Raw genomic sequence first — 16623 nt, forward strand, 5'->3', positions numbered from 1 at the left:
TGAGATAAGGCAGGGCTTTACCTAGCAGAGACTTGTAGATGACCTGGAGCCAGTGGGTTTGGCGAGGAGTTTGAAGCGAGGGCCAGCCAACGAGAGCATACAGGTTGCAGTGGTGGGTAGTATATGGGGCTTTGGTGACAAACGGATGGAACTGTGATAGACTGCATCCAATTTGTTGAGTGGAGTGTTGGAGGCTATTTTGTAAATGACATCGCTGAAGTCGAGGATCGGTAGGATGGTCAGTTTTACGAGGGTATGTTTGGCAGCATGAATGAAGGATGCTTTGTTGCAAAATAGGAAGCCGATTCTAGATTTCATTTTGGATTGGAGATGTTTGATGTGAGTCTGGAAGGAGAGTTTACAGTCTAACCAGACACCTAGTTATTTGTAGTTGTCCACATATTCTAAGTCTGAACCGTCCAGAGTAGTGATGCTGGACGGGCGGGCGGGCAGGTGCGGGCAACGATCGTTTGAAGAGCATGTATTTAGTTTTAAATGCATTTAAGAGCAGTTGGCGGCCACGGAAGGAGAGTTGTATGGCATTGAAGCTCATCTGGAGGTTAGTTAACACAGTGTCCAACAAAGGACCAGAGGTATACAGAATGGTGTCGTATGCGTAGAGGTGGATCAAAGAATCACCAGCAGCGAGAACGACGTCATTGATGTATACAGAGAAGAGAGTCGTCCCAAGAATTGAACCCCGTAGGACAACAGGCCCCCCAATTTGACATACTGAACTCTATCGGATAAGTAGTTGGTGAACCAAGCAAGGCAATCCTTTGAGATACCAAGGCTGTTGAGTCTGCCAATAAGAATGTTGTGATTGACAGAGTCGAAAGCCTCAGCCAGGTGGATGAATATGGCTGCACAGTAATATCTTATCGATGGCGGTTATGATAACGTTTAGGACCTTGAGCGTCGCTGAGATGCACCCACGACCAGCTCTGAAACCAGATTGCAGTAATCTGTTTGTTAACTTGGCTTTCGAAGACCTTAGAAAGGCAGGGTAGGATAGATATAAGTCTGTAGCAGTTTGGGTCTAGAGTGAAGAGGGGGATGACCGCAGCAGCTTTCCAATCTATGGGGATCTCAGATGATACGAAAGAGAGGTTGAACAGGCTGGTAATAGGGGTTTCAACAATTTTGGCAGATCATTTTAGAAAGAGAGGGTCCAGATTGTCTAGCCCGGCTGATTTGTAGGGGTCCAGATTTTGCAGCTCTTCCAGAACAGATTGATGAAGCACATGTATTTAATCTCTGTAGCTCATGCAGCTGTTTTGAAGAATATTTGTAGCTAATACATTGTGAGGAAAAGAGAACAAACATCAACATACGGTGTAGTAGACCTACATATAACGCGTGAACAAACAAATGTAGTTCAATTATGTTCTCAGACGACAGAAAATCAAGAAAAAAATACAAAGCACATGGAAATCAACTCTTTATTGTACATATACATAAATTATTGGGATAATGACTACAACAGTGTCTGGAAGGAAAAAGAGATGTCAATTAAGTGATTGCTGATAGGCTAACTGACTGTTTGTATGTAGCCTAACAGTTTCATATGTGCTATAATGGTATCTTAACTTGCGTAACATCTCAATTCAGAAATCTGTAAACATTTGGAATGATTTTCACTTTACCAGCACAGATACATTTTCCAAGAGCTTTCGAAGTTACAGCTCACCAGGCAGAGAACAGTAAACCGCATTATACATTTTACTAGAAACAAAATAACACAACAGAAGACAATGGTGCCCTTCACAATGCCCATATTTGTTTTCATACCCAGGAGATTTGAATATTAGTGGATCAATACCAGGGTAGGGTAGGCTACCACTAAAATGTAATAAAGAGACAAAGCTTAGCTCAGTGCTATTTCTGTCTCAGTTCAACGTGACAACACTGAACAGTCTGTGGTTTTAACCCTTCTGAAATAAAAACTAAATTCCTCCTGTGAAGGGATGGTGTTTTCAGATTAATGAGCTCTAATTGAATCAGATCAAAATATAAATTATCCTAAAGAGGAAATGCTTAAGGCCAATGTAGGACCTTTATAAGATAACAAAACTCTGATAAACGGTTGTGGTCCACTTTTAGAACCTGTCAGAAATCTCTTAACCAAAACTATCACATAGACAGCAGTTGAAGAGAAAAATATTTAAAACATATTTAAGTCAACATGCCTGCATGTTAAATATACCTACTTAAAAGTGTGATCAATCTCACATTCCTTACAAAATAAAGACAGCATTTGCATAAACATCTGGTGAATACAGTTTTCCTACAATGTGCTTCAACAGGGGGGGGCGGGTGGCACATGATTCCACAATGAAACAGGCCTAACGAATTAGCTCCATTATAAGGATTTTAACTACTGTATCTTTCGGGTTTTGAGAATTGTGCTCATTAGTGGATAACCAGTACCTCTAAAATGACTTGATTGTCGGATATAAGTAACATAAATACATTTTGACACACTATCTGTAAGTGCTCAGCACACCTAATATGTGGTAATGACAATGAAAGTATAAATATCTAAAGATCCCAAATTAATCAGAATATCAGTGTGCAATATACTGTAGTAGAGAATGTTTTTCTCTTTTGCAACAGCTGCATCATGGAGTTGACAATTTGCCTCACTTCCATCATCTGGTTAAACTATTATTACCTTTGAAAATCATATAAAAGGAATGGCCTGTGTTTTGATCTGAACACATTCAATGGATTTCTTTATGTTTGATGTTTGATGTCAACAAGGTAAGGATGACATTAGGATCATTGATCATATTGGAATGGCTTTGGTCACGGTAATGAAGTATTAGTTCTAGTATGGAATGTGCTGTTAACTCCATCTGGTGGCCATTTCGAGGAGCTGCGCTGTAATCCAGCCATTGCAGCTCAGCAAACAGTAAAAACATTTTTTGGATTCAACTAATTATTACTAAGTAACTGGTTCCAGAGCCTTTTTTTAGTTTACTCAACTTTTCAATCAGTGTTACCTGAACGTAACATTTTTAGTTTAATTATTATTTAGTTGGCCCAAAATTATTACTTCCAGTTGAATTAACATGAGACAAGTTAAGCAAAAACATAATTTAAAGTTATGCCTAAGCTTTCTCAAATTGGAGCTAAGTTTGGACCAACTAAAAATGTTACGTTCAGGTAACACTTTGATCAGAAAGTTGTTAATTAGCTCCTGCCGCAGCCATTCTTGGTCACAGCCAACAATTTACCATGGAAGACAAAATTTTGTGATTCTTCCTCATATGGAAATGTCCATTCTCCCGCTATACTTCAGTGGAGAAAAGGATGCTTTGACGTTTGCTGTCCGGTGTTGGGATGCCTTCAAGTTGAAGGAAATACAGTAGGACCTGTACCTACAGAAGGGGAAAGGGACAGAGCAGAGGAAAGGGATAATTAGAATCATAGCACAGACTTATGGGCTCTACAAATACACCACATGACCAGAAGTATATGAACACCTGCTCGTCGAACGTCTCATTACAAAATCATGGCCATTAATATGGAGTTGGTCCCCCCTTTGCTGCTATAACAGCCTCCACTCTTCTGGGAAGCCTTTCCACTAGAAGTTGGAACATTGCTGCGGGGACTTGCTTCCATTCAGCCACAAGAGCATTAGTGAGGTAAGGCACTGATGTTGGACGATTAGGCCTGGCTCGCAGTAGGCGTTCCAATTCATCTCAAAGGTGTTTGATGAGGTTGAGGTCAGGGCTCTGTGCAGGCCAGTCAAGTTCTTCCACACCGATCTCGACAAACCATTTCTGTATGAACCTTGCTTTGTGCACGGTGACATTATCATACTAAAACAGAAGTTGGAAGGGCAGAATTATCTATAATGTCATTGTATGCTGTAGCATTAAGATTTAGAACTAAGGGGCCTAGCTTGAACCATGAAAAACAGCCCCAGACCTTTATTCCTCCTCCACCAAACTTTACCGTTGGCACTATACATTCGGGCAGGTAGCATTCTCCTGGCATCCGCCAAACCCACATTTGTCCGTCGGACTGCCAGATGGTGAAGTGTGATTCATCACTACAGAAAACGCGTTTCCACTGCTCCAGAGTCCAATGGCGACGAGCTTTACATTGCGCTTTGGCATTGTGCATGGTGATCTTAGACCTGTGTCCATCTGCTAGGCCATAGAAACACATTTCATGAAGCTCCCGACGAACAGTTCTTGTGCAGACGTTGCTTCGAGAGTCAGTTTGGAACTCAGTAGTAAGTGTTGCAACCGAGGACAGATGATTTCTACACGCTTCAGCTCTCGGCGGTCCCGTTCTGTGAGCTTGTGCGGCCTACCACTTCATGGCTGAGCCGTTGTTGGTCCTAGACGTTTCCACTTCAAAATAACAGCACTTACAGTTAACCTGGACAGCTCTAGCAGGGTAGAAATTTTACGAACTGACTTGATGGAAAGGTGGCATCCTATGACGGTGCCAAGTTGAAAGTCACTGCGCTCTTCGGTAAGGCAATTCTACTGCCACTGTTTGTCTATGGAGATTGCATGGCTGTGTGCCCAACTTTATACACCTGTCAGCAACGGGTGTGGTTGAAATAGCAGAACCAACTCATTTGAAGGGGTGTCCACATGTTTTTGAATATGTGGTGTACCTCAATCTACCTCAGCAACAAAAATCAACATCGAAGCTTACTTTCAATAGACACTATAGTACCTGTGACATAACCTCCAGTGACCAGCTGTCATTCATAGTGATGGGCTGTGTGGCATTGCTTGGGATCTTGCTGTCTTTCTCAGAGGGGCGGAGCAGGGTGGGGCCAAAGACCGTGGCCAGGTTGTGGAAAGACATCTTGTTAACGCTCTCATTATCAGCAATCCTGTAAGAACACAGATGAGAGGAAGTCTCAGCTTGTGGGATGCAGAGAAAAAGGAAGGAGAGATTAGCAAGAGGATTTGACAGCTATCTGACTGTATTCATGTGACAGAATAGAATACGATGCCACTTTGGGGGACTATACCTCTTCAGGTGGTCCAGCAGAAAGAGGAAGGTGACCAGGTTGGGTTCTGGGAGTGATAGCAGCAGGTTCAGCATACAGCTCTCCTTAGCCACACTGTCTGACAGGGCTGAAAGAGGATACAATTAGTTAGCTTTTTTATGGTAACTGTACTACCTGATCTATGTTTAATGGTATGTTAAATTTCACGCTTATGCTGTATTCACTATGACAATATGAAAAGCAATGGTAGGCTTTGAGGTTACAAGGAGAGACTGACCGATGCCTCCAGCGAAGTTGGGGTACAGGTCATCTGTGAAAAGAGGCTCCGGCAGCTCACGGAAATACAGCTTCAGCGTTCCAGCAATTGCATTCACATCCATCTCACTCATCATCACCGACACATCCTTATTGTCTGTCAATCACAGGAAGGAAATGAATGATAATCATGGGGGAACAGTAAGATGCAGGACGGTATAAATAATAGCAATCCATTAATGACATTGTATACCTCCTGCTGTATTATTTGCAGGTTAGCGTTGTTGGTCATGTTATGGAGGCAGCTCTGCAGAGTGCTCACTAGCTGTCACAGCCACAAAGTCATAACATCTGATTAAAGTTATGTTGAGGACAAAAAACAAATGTTTTATTGTCATGAATTTTTACAATATAGCCTATTTTGATTTTGCAGTTGGCCTATCTAAGGGAAAATCGCTCAGTTCTGCCTCCAGTACAAGACTCATGACAATAAACGTCAACCTGCGTATTATTTGCTATGGAGGAGATCCAAGGTCTGTGTACTCACTGGCATCAAATGCAGCCTTCAGGGCCTGGATGTCTGTAGCCACCCCTGAGACCCGGTAGATTCCCACCTCCTCCATGCCCCGGCGCTCGATCTCCTCTACACACTGCTTCACGATGAGGGGCACCTTAGACCGCTCCCGTCTGTCAAGGACACACACACAAACACACACATACACACAAACACCAGGATTAAAACAGGATCAATGCAGGAGACGAGAAGTCCAGTGCTTTACACTACTGTTACCTGTGACTGCACAACTGGGTGTCTCATTTCTGACTACACAGCTGGTGTTTAGGTATTGTGGTAGTGCATAAACTATATTGAGATTCTTTTTCTGTTTCAATATAATATCTGTTTAATAATATAATATGTAAAACCTGTTCCCCAGTATGTAAAACCTGTTCCCCAGTATGTAAAACCTGTTCCCCAGTATGTAAAACCTGTTCCCCAGTATGTAATACCTGTTCCCCAGTATGTAAAACCTGTTCCCCAGTATGTAAAACCTGTTCCCCAGTATGTAAAACCTGTTCCCAGTATGTAAAACCCAGTATGTAAAACCTGTTCCCCAGTATGTAAAACCTGTTCCCCAGTATGTAAAACCTGTTCCCAGTATGTAAAACCCAGTATGTAAAACCTGTTCCCCAGTATGTAAAACCCAGTATGTAATACCTGTTCCCAGTATGTAAAACCCAGTATGTAAAACCTGTTACCCAGTATGTAAAACCTGTTCCCAGTATATAAAACCTGTTACCCAGTATGTAATACCTGTTCCCCAGTATGTAAAACCTGTTCCCCAGTATGTAAAACCTGTTCCCAGTATGTAAAACCCAGTATGTAAAACCTGTTCCCCAGTATGTAAAACCTGTTCCCCAGTATGTAAAACCTGTTCCCCAGTATGTAAAACCTGTTCCCAGTATGTAATACCTGTTCCCCAGTATGTAAAACCTGTTCCCAGTATGTAAAACCCAGTATGTAAAACCTGTTCCCCAGTATGTAAAACCTGTTCCCCAGTATGTAAAACCTGTTCCCAGTATGTAAAACCCAGTATGTAAAACCTGTTCCCCAGTATGTAAAACCCAGTATGTAATACCTGTTCCCAGTATGTAAAACCCAGTATGTAAAACCTGTTACCCAGTATGTAAAACCTGTTCCCAGTATATAAAACCTGTTACCCAGTATGTAATACCTGTTCCCCAGTATGTAAAACCTGTTCCCCAGTATGTAAAACCTGTTCCCCAGTATGTAATACCTGTTCCCCAGTATGTAAAACCTGTTCCCCAGTATGTAAAACCTGTTCCCCAGTATGTAATACCTGTTCCCCAGTATGTAAAACCTGTTCCCCAGTATGTAAAACCTGTTCCCCAGTATGTAAAACCTGTTCCCAGTATGTAAAACCCAGTATGTAAAATCTGTTCCCCAGTATGTAAAATCTGTTACCCAGTATGTAATACCTGTTCCCCAGTATGTAAAACCTGTTCCCAGTATGTAATACCTGTTCCCCAGTATGTAAAACCTGTTCCCCAGTATGTAAAACCTGTTCCCCAGTATGTAAAACCTGTTCCCCAGTATGTAAAACCTGTTCCCCAGTATGTAAAACCTGTTCCCCAGTATGTAAAACCCAGTATGTAAAACCTGTCCCCAGTATGTAAAACCTGTTCCCCAGTATGTAAAACCCAGTATGTAAAACCTGTTCCCCAGTATGTAAAACCTGTTCCCCAGTATGTAAAACCTGTTCCCCAGTATGTAAAACCTGTTCCCAGTATGTAAAACCCAGTATGTAAAATCTGTTCCCCAGTATGTAAAACCTGTTACCCAGTATGTAATACCTGTTCCCCAGTATGTAAAACCTGTTCCCAGTATGTAATACCTGTTCCCCAGTATGTAAAACCTGTTCCCCAGTATGTAATACCTGTTCCCCAGTATGTAAAACCTGTTCCCCAGTATGTAAAACCTGTTCCCCAGTATGTAAAACCTGTTCCCCAGTATGTAAAACCTGTTCCCCAGTATGTAAAACCTGTTCCCAGTATGTAAAACCCAGTATGTAAAACCTGTTCCCCAGTATGTAAAACCTGTCCCCAGTATGTAAAACCTGTTCCCCAGTATGTAAAACCCAGTATGTAAAACCTGTTCCCCAGTATGTAAAACCTGTTCCCCAGTATGTAAAACCTGTTCCCCAGTATGTAAAACCTGTTCCCAGTATGGAGAAATGGCCGCTGCCTTTTAGAGAGTAAAGAGAGTAAAGTGAACACTAAAAAGACCTGCAGTATTGCATCTTCAGCACTATAAAATGATGTTTTCTCAAATAAAAGCTGCCCATAAGGGACTGGAGTTTAGAGTTACTTTACAAATGATCATGAGAGCCTTGGGATCCCTATGAAAATAGAAAAACCCAAACAAGGCATGTCTTTGAGAGTTATTCCTGGCCTTACATTGAAAGTGAAGGAGGTTGGAGGAGGTATCCCAATAATTTGGCAATATTAGGTCTGATCTGTGTTGGTCACAGAAATGTGGTATGCATTACACTGAGGCTCTCATGACAGGCTTAACATGAGCTGATTTGGTTCTGGGTGCTGAGATTATACAGAGGCTAACAAAGACACATTCACTTACTTGGTTACAACACTTATTTTCACCCCAAACACGCCTGACTGTTTCCGCGAGGGCATTCTCTTTAGACTGAACTCTCTGCTGGTGAACTTCATTGACAGCTTCACCTCAATCTGCACCAAGAGAAGTTAAGAATTAGCCAGCAGTCAGAGAAATGAAGACTATTGCATGTAACATCATCAACACAGTACATGTAAATACAGGGGTCACACTTAATATTGAAAAGTCTTTATACCCCAGTAATCATCATGGTAAAAACCATTGTAATTACCATGTTATACAGGCCTAGATAACTTACTCAACAATGTTTACACTGGCCACTGGAGTATAAAGTGGTGCCAAAAATGCTCCCTTTGCAAAATAAAAAACAGTAAGATGTTGTGGTTTTGGAAAAGATTTGTGCAAAACAGTGAAGATTTAACATTTTCTATGCTGGTAATACATACTCCGTTCATGGTGATGACTGTTCTTTGCCAGTCTTTGCTTTGCAGGGTCTGGGGATCCAGCTAGAAAATATGGAGACATCTGTCAGTCAGAGCAATCATCTGACCCAGTAACGCTGTGCAGACAGACGCTGTATGGACATCATGATGCTGTGGGATTGATGCAGTCTTTATCTCAGTACAGACATGTTATAGTACTGTATTAATGACATCCATTGTATTATTAAGAACCAATGAGATATTTAAACCACTCAAAATCCTGCTTTGTAAGAATGTTTCGCACAGTTAGCCTCTTGATCCTTTCCAATTGATCAGAGACTAAAGAAGAATATAACAAATCAAACTTAATGAAACTGTCCATATTAGAAGGAAATTATAATTTCACAGAAGAAAAGCTAAAACTGGACAAAAGGATTGATTCAATGATGAAGATGGTTATTTTGCATTTATTTCCAATCAGTAAGCCTGGGTCTTACATATCAGTTACCCATCACTTTCCCTCATCCTTACATAAACTCCATATGGTTGAGTAGTGTCAACTCAAGTTACTGTGCTATTTTAATCATCTGACTAATACCAAGCTGCCAACAGTTATTTCTAGTGGTCAGGCACAAGTGTTGTGATAACATCATCTCATGGTATTCAGATGACCTACCATGACAGATGTCCTCTCAGCCAAGGAACCAACAGACACTCAATATAACTCTGATAATCTTAATCTTTTTGTTCTGTGGACATCTCTCTTACATAAGGCAGTGGACTTATCAAAAGAGAATAGAGTATTAAGTATGAGAATATAACACATTCAAGGATACTTAAAATATGTACCAACTAAGGATGTATGTACATATTAAAATATCTACCCTACCCTCTATTAATGTTCCTAATCAAATACCATCCATGACAAAAATAAAGAAAGACCATTCTCTCCCTTATGTGTGCCATGTCTTTACCTTCTGTCTGAGCAGAGTGCTGCGGACCTTGCCCCACAGTCGTGCCCCTGTGCCTGGGGGCTTCCTGGGACCTGTGTCCCCCTCATCCTCCAGAGAACAGCTGCTAGTGAACTGACTGCTGGTCTGATCCAGAATCAGCTCTTCAGTACAGGTCTCACCCATTCTTTTAGTTGAGACTCAGTCGCTCACACTCTACTTTCCCCACTAATGTACTGTACCAAACAATGGGACAAACAAAACAAGACAGCAGTCCAGAAAATAATCTTCCAAATCAGCCACTCTGTCCTAAACAATCCCCAACTAACAGCATGGATCCCTCTGATCTGATATGGTTATTGGATTGTCTCAAAGAATCCTGAGGCCCGCATAGTCTTTTAGTGGTCCAGTAGAGTCCCCCACAAGTGTGTGTGTCCTGTCAACTTCTTAACCCTGTCATGCTATCAATCCTTCCACGTCAGATAAAAAATAAGTTGAACAAAGGCAGCCACTCGACCATGCTGCCTCCCTGTTGTTCCAGTTCCCAGATGGATCTGTGGATTAACTCCTGAGAATCCCCTCCTCCTGTGATTATGGACACACGCTGGCGGCTGCTCAGAGGTTGTTATGAGCACTACAACCCCAAGCCTCCTACAGGATCCTCATCAGTCACCAGTTAGTTGGTAGATATGTTTTGGGTCTACTGGCTCCTCCTAACTGAGCGCCTTTGTCTGACCCTTTCTCCTTTCAACCAAACCCTCCCACATCTGATCTGTCTCTTTTTAATCCCCAAATATTTGGGCACACACAATGTTCAGACTGCCTCTCCAATCAGCACTTATCTCAAATTCCACAAACAGATCAGACCCAGGCCAGAGGGTCACACACAATTGAATTGAAGTGTGGGACCACGTTGGTTGTGGATTGTCCAAAAAGACAATAGAAACAGCACATTGTCTATTCAAAGGACAAACATACAATGATCTGTATTGGATGTTTTCAGGGTTCTTCTGAGAGGGGTCCCGCTCTGTCTCACTGGATAGATATGTACCAGGGGCTACATTTGGCCAGCCTGTTTCCCTTCCCAACTGTAATCCCCCTCTGTCACAACACCCCATCACCAGTCAGGCTGAGGTGACCCAGGAGCATCCCCCACAGTCCTTTTCCTTTTCCACACCACAGAACCACACATGGTGGGATTATCCACAGACAGGGCAGCTATTGGGGCTGGTATACTAGATAAGTCATTTTCACCACTGTGGCCTATTAGTTAATTCAGCTATGTCACTGTTGACACTGTAGACCAGCGTGACAGGCAACACAAAATGTGCTTCATACTCTCACTCCGTACCTGTATCTGTCCTTTGGCCATGATCCTGTCTGTGTTCTCTCCGTCCTCTTTGTTTTGCTTGGCTTTGTTGTAGCACTTCTCATAACACAGCAGCCTCAGAGTCTGAGAGCCTTCCAGCTCAATCTCAAACTCCTGCAGGGAAACAGCAAAAAAAAACACGTAAAAATCAATCCAGCAGATAAGGCTGAATAGACAGGACACTAACTGGCACGTGGCATCCTCACCTCGTTCCACTTGGGTTGTGTGGAGTCTCTGTACACTCGTGTCTTGGCTTTGTTCACAAAGTAGCCAAAGGAGTCCAACTCCAGAGTGCAGTAGAGATCTGTGTGGAAGAAGAAACAGTTCATGGGAGTTAGCGTGGTTAATAGGGATACACACTGAGTCACAGTAAGACCTGGATGGAGGAGTATACATGTACTTTGCCCTACACTGTTAAACCATACTTTATGACAATCCTCACAATACAACTTGCCATGCCCTCTGAATCTGGTAAGTACTGAGGATAATATTTCCTCTCCAGAGTATGTTTACATCTGGATTAACAGGTCAGATTTGTTATAAAATAAGAAAAACTGTATGCATCTGAGCTGTACGCGTGACTGTATTTGGGACAAAGAGTGAGACGACAGGGGTTTTCCATCCAGACCAGCTGTGGCCGGACCACAGTGTTCCTTGTTAATCCTCAGAGTTCTGACTGTTCCCCAGCAGCTGCTCCCCATGGGAATGTCTGCTGACTGCCAGGTGACAGCCGGACTGGAGGAGACTGACAGCGGAAGGGAAGGACAGCCTTGGCTATACTCCATTCAAGGTGATCAGGGTAGGACACCAAAAATATGGAGAAAATACACAACTGAGCCACTTACTCAAGCTCTGTTGGAGGCCTGATGCAGAGTGAACAATGACATTCAGAAAACCGTAGAATCCAGACGATTCATCTTCTAAAGAGAGGAGAGGGAAAAGTCATGAGAGTTGTTCAATCAAAAACAATACTAATAAACATCTCCCTCTCTTATTATTAATAAGTGTGGCATTATTAACCAGCCTTCCATCCTTACTAATACTGTATCAGTTGTGTCAATGGCCTACCTTCTTTATTCATGGTCATTGGTATAGTATGGACCGTCTGAAGCTTCACACATGAGTTGGTGAGCATCTGCAGCTCCAGGGAGGTCAGAGAGAAGCTTTTGAAACCTGCAGGAGGGAATGGAGTTCAGAGAGAGACTGACGGCCACCATCAGCTCAATTATGGGATTGTCACAAGCATTGCTTATGTTGCAGAGAACACTCACACTTCTTCTGTTGCTCGCGGATGATGTCCTTCCACTCTGCACGTTCGTAATCTGATGAGATGAGGAATGTGAAGCCCTGAAACACACAAAGGAATATACAATACAACAGACATCTTAGCAATGCTGTACCACATTTCTACACCTGTAGGGGGCAGCAGATCCTGGACCAAAATATGTCAAAGTACAAACAATGAACTGTGTAGTTGTTAGATATGACCTTGCAGGACCATAGGTGCAGAGAGAGAGGAATCAGTCAGTGGCTGGCTCACCTTGCCGTTCCTGTTGGCCACTCTGAAGGCCATGCTGGGGGACATGAGCAGCAGCAGAGACTCCTGCTCCGACAGCTTCTTCCGCAAACGCTCTATCGCCTTCCCTCCTTTAGTGGTTCTCTGCACAGACGCATTTAGAAGAAGAGCACTCAGACAGCTGCTGCCGTCTCAATGTATAGCACTGTCTCAGTCATTAATGGCTCTTATGAAGTCATGATCTGGTCAAGTGCTTCAACATTATTATAATAAAGTGATCCGTTATAACACTATAGGGACTTTCTCTCTTTCTGATGTCTGTTGTCACCTTCTCTCTCTGGAGCTCATTCTTGATCTGTGAGATTCTGATCTTCATGGCGTCAATCTCCTCGTCCTGGACCTGGGGTATGGGCGTGGCCTCCGAGTCCTCGATGGTCTGGAAGGTGAGGTCTGACAGTGGGATGTACCACTTACAGTCATACTGCTGGCCTTTCCTGGAGAGAGACAAACACACACACACACAAGAACCATCAAACACACACACACACACACACACACACATGCAGACAGACAGACGTAAAGAACACCACAGCCAGGATATTAAACAAACCATCTGGTCCATCAGTAAATCTACACTTACCCTGCAGTCTGTTTCTTCAACTTGGCACAGAGAAGTAAGTCTGTGAAGAGGAAGACATGACGAAGCTTTCTGGATCCCTCCACCAGCTCCACCATGAAGCAGTCCCTCAGCAGCTGACGGTTCTACAGAGGCAAAACAGGGAATCACACATTCATTGGATATTTTATCTATTCATATTCACACCCTTAACCCCCTCATTCAATCAATTCACAGAACACAGATTATACCCAGAACACAGAATCAGTAGTTGTCGAGCGGGTTTCATAAACAATAAATGTACTCTGATGAATCACGTGACTTGGGTTGCAAAATTCCGTGATTTCGGGAAAACCAGGGAATTTATTGAAAGTTGCTGGAATTTTGTATCCCTACATATGACATGGTCAGAACATGTTATTATGGCCCTTAAGTGGAACCAGGAGGAGCATCTCTAAAAGGAATACTTGCACTGAATAGCAGAGGTGAGGACTCGAGTCCTATGACATATTTGATGACTTGACACTCGACAAAAAACAAAATAACTTTACTTGGACTTGGAGCCTCAAGACTCGGGACTCGACTGACTTGAAATTATCTGGCCAGGTTTTGTAACGTTTTACAAAGCGTCACTCATTTTGTGGCCCAGAGTCTCTACTGTCCAAGCAGCCAGAGACAGCTGCATGCCAGCGTCACACTTGCAAAAAAAGCAGATTGGCTAGTTAAAACTCACACTTGGCCCTCTGATTGGACTTTCAATCAACAGGTCGAGTGAGCTAGCACAGTGAGTTTTTTTTGCATCAAGCAACAATTTCTAGCATAGGGCTACTGGTCTGATAATTGATAATTTACTTGAATTTGGAATTTGTTGTTCAAATTAATTACATAATCAAAATTTGTTGCAGACAAGAATAATGAAAAAAGCCCTCTGGTAGTCTCAATAAATAGACACAGATTTGTATTTCAGTCATTGCAGGTATAGGTTGTTTCTTTCTTGACTTGAAAAAAACTTGTGACTCGCTCTTAGAATTTACGCCTTGGACTTGACTTCAAACTCAACCCGTTCTACTTTGGACTCGACTTGAGACTCAGACCTTGTGACTTGCTTGTCACTCGAATAATAAGGAAATAGGTCTCACCTCTGCTGAATAGTAACAATATTTTAACTAACTTCTAGAAGCTGCTGGGATAAAGATAGTCTCTTCTCATAAATAAACATCTGTCCTCAAACAGATTTGAGACCTGGTTGTAAAAAGTGTAAATGAAAGACAAGTTAAATCAGTGTCTTGTTATCAAAGAAAATCTAATCAAACTTTTTTGTCAAGTGCCAAATACAACGTGAAATGCTTACTTACAAGCCCTTAACCAACAGTGCAGTTCAAATAGTCTCAGTGGCCATTTGATTCATTGTTCAGCAGTCTTATGGCTACCCTCTGTAGCGCCTTACGGTCAGATGCCGAGCAGTTGTCATACCAGGCGGTGATTCAACCGGTCAAAATGCTCTCGATGGTGCAGCTGTAGAACTTAACTTAAGCATCTGGGGACCCATGCCAAATGCCAAATCTTTTCAGTCTCCTGGGGGGGAAAAGGGTGTTGTTGTGCCCTCCTCACAACTGTCTTGGTGTGTTTGGACCATGATAGTTTGTTGGGGATGTGGACACCAAGGAACTTGTCACTCTCGACCCGCTCCACTACAGCCCCGTCGACGTTAATGGGGGCCTGTTCAGCCCACCTTTTCCTGTAGTCCATGATCAGCTCCTTTGTCTAGCTCACATTGAGTGAGAGGTTGTTGTACTAGCACCACACAGCCAGGTCTTTGACCTCCTGCCTATAGGCTGTCTCATCATTGTCAGTGATCAGGCCTACCACTGTTGTGTTGTCAGCAAACTTAATGATGGTGTTGAAGTCGTGTTTGGCCACACAGTTGTGGATAAACAGGGAGTACAGGAGGGGACTAAGCACACAGCCCTGAGGGGCCCCTGTGTTGAGGATCGGCATGGCAGACGTGTTGTTGCCTACCCTTACCAGCTGAGCTGTAGTCAATTAATATCATTCTCACATCAGTGTTCCTTTTGTCCAGGTGGGAAAGGGCAGTGTGGAGTGCAATGGAGATTACGTCATCTGTGGAGCTGTTGGGGTGGTATGCGAATTGGAGTGAGTCTAGCTTATCTGGGATGATGCTGTTGATGTGAGCCATGACCAGCCTTTCAAAGCACTTCATGGCTACCGACGTGAGTGCTACGGGGCGGTAATAATTTTAGGCAGGTTACCTTTGCTTCCTTGGGCACAGGGACTATGCTTGAAACATGTAGGTATTACAGACTCAGTCAGGGAGAGGTTGAAAATGTCAATGAAGACATTTGCCAGTTGGTCCGCGCACTTCGTCGATGCACTTATTGATGAAGCCAATGACTGAGGTGGTATACTCAACGCCATTGGATGAATCGCGGAGCATATTCCCGTCTGTGCTAGTAAAACAGTCCTGTAGCGTAGCATCCGCGTCATCTTACCACTTCCGTATTGAGCGAGTCACTGGTACTTCCTACTTTAGTTTTTGCTTGTAAGCAGGAATCAGGAGGATAGATTTATAGTCGGATTTGCCAAATGGAGGGCGAGGGAGAGCTTTGTATGCATCTCTGTGTGTGGAGTAAATGTGGTCTAGAGTTTTTTTCCTCTGGTTGCACATTTAACATACTGGTGGAAATTCGGTAAAACGGATTTATGTTTGCCTGCATTAAAGTCCCCGGCCACTAGGAGCGCCGCTTCTGGATGAGCATTTTCTTGTTTGCTTATGGCAGAATACAGCTGGTTGAGTGCGATCTTAGTGCCAACATAGGTTTGTGGTGGTAAAATAGACGGCTACGAATAATATAGATGAGAACTCTCTTGATAGATAGTGTGGTCTGCAGTTTATCATAAGGTACTCTACCTCAGGAGAGCAATACCTTGAGATTTCTTTAATATTAGACATCGAGCATCAGCTGTTATTGACAAATAAACACACACACCCCATTGGCCAATAGACCGGATGGCAGCGGGGGTTTAATCACTTGCCTACGAATTCTCAGAAGGCAGCCCAACCTCCTCCCCCTTTTTCTCCGTCTTTTCTCCATGCAAATGACGGGGATTTGGGCAGTTCCCGAGAAAGCAGTATATCCTTCGTGTCGGACTCGTTAAAGAAAAGAGCCAGTGTTTACAGGAATAGATCCTAATAATCCTGCCTGCCTGGCCAGTCCAGTGGGCGGTTGGTAACTGATGCAGTGACATCTGCTCTTCCTGTGGCCAGAGCGGGGCTGTGAATGCTTGGACTGTTAATACTGACCTTTGACCCTAAAAAGCTGCTTATAATTTTTTTTT

General features: G+C 43.0%; 1 protein-coding gene across 4 annotated transcripts in view; it reads right to left on the reverse strand.

Moving 5' to 3' along the window:
• Positions 1–3033: 3033 nt before the first annotated feature.
• The window catches only part of LOC139410805 (breakpoint cluster region protein-like), a 35521-nt gene continuing 21931 nt past the window's right edge, over positions 3034–16623 (reverse strand). For 2 of the 4 annotated variants that reach the window (XM_071156332.1, XM_071156330.1), the window contains 15 exons: positions 13291–13412; positions 12979–13144; positions 12675–12794; positions 12406–12481; positions 12203–12307; positions 11980–12054; positions 11341–11438; positions 11117–11248; positions 8840–8899; positions 8397–8506; positions 5787–5926; positions 5262–5396; positions 5006–5111; positions 4702–4864; positions 3034–3383 (listed from right to left, as the gene is read on the reverse strand). In XM_071156332.1, the coding sequence (XP_071012433.1) occupies positions 3294–3383; positions 4702–4864; positions 5006–5111; positions 5262–5396; positions 5787–5926; positions 8397–8506; positions 8840–8899; positions 11117–11248; positions 11341–11438; positions 11980–12054; positions 12203–12307; positions 12406–12481; positions 12675–12794; positions 12979–13144; positions 13291–13412 (1698 nt within the window). In that variant the 3' untranslated portion in view covers positions 3034–3293. Of the gene's footprint in view, positions 3384–4701; positions 4865–5005; positions 5112–5261; positions 5397–5786; positions 5927–8396; positions 8507–8839; positions 8987–11116; positions 11249–11340; positions 11439–11979; positions 12055–12202; positions 12308–12405; positions 12482–12674; positions 12795–12978; positions 13145–13290; positions 13413–16623 lie in introns of those variants that run through there. The other 2 variants (XM_071156331.1, XM_071156333.1) reach the window with 2 other exon arrangements.

This window comes from Oncorhynchus clarkii, chromosome 6, assembly GCF_045791955.1.
Source record: "Oncorhynchus clarkii lewisi isolate Uvic-CL-2024 chromosome 6, UVic_Ocla_1.0, whole genome shotgun sequence".
In the NCBI taxonomy this organism is placed as follows: domain Eukaryota; kingdom Metazoa; phylum Chordata; class Actinopteri; order Salmoniformes; family Salmonidae; genus Oncorhynchus; species Oncorhynchus clarkii.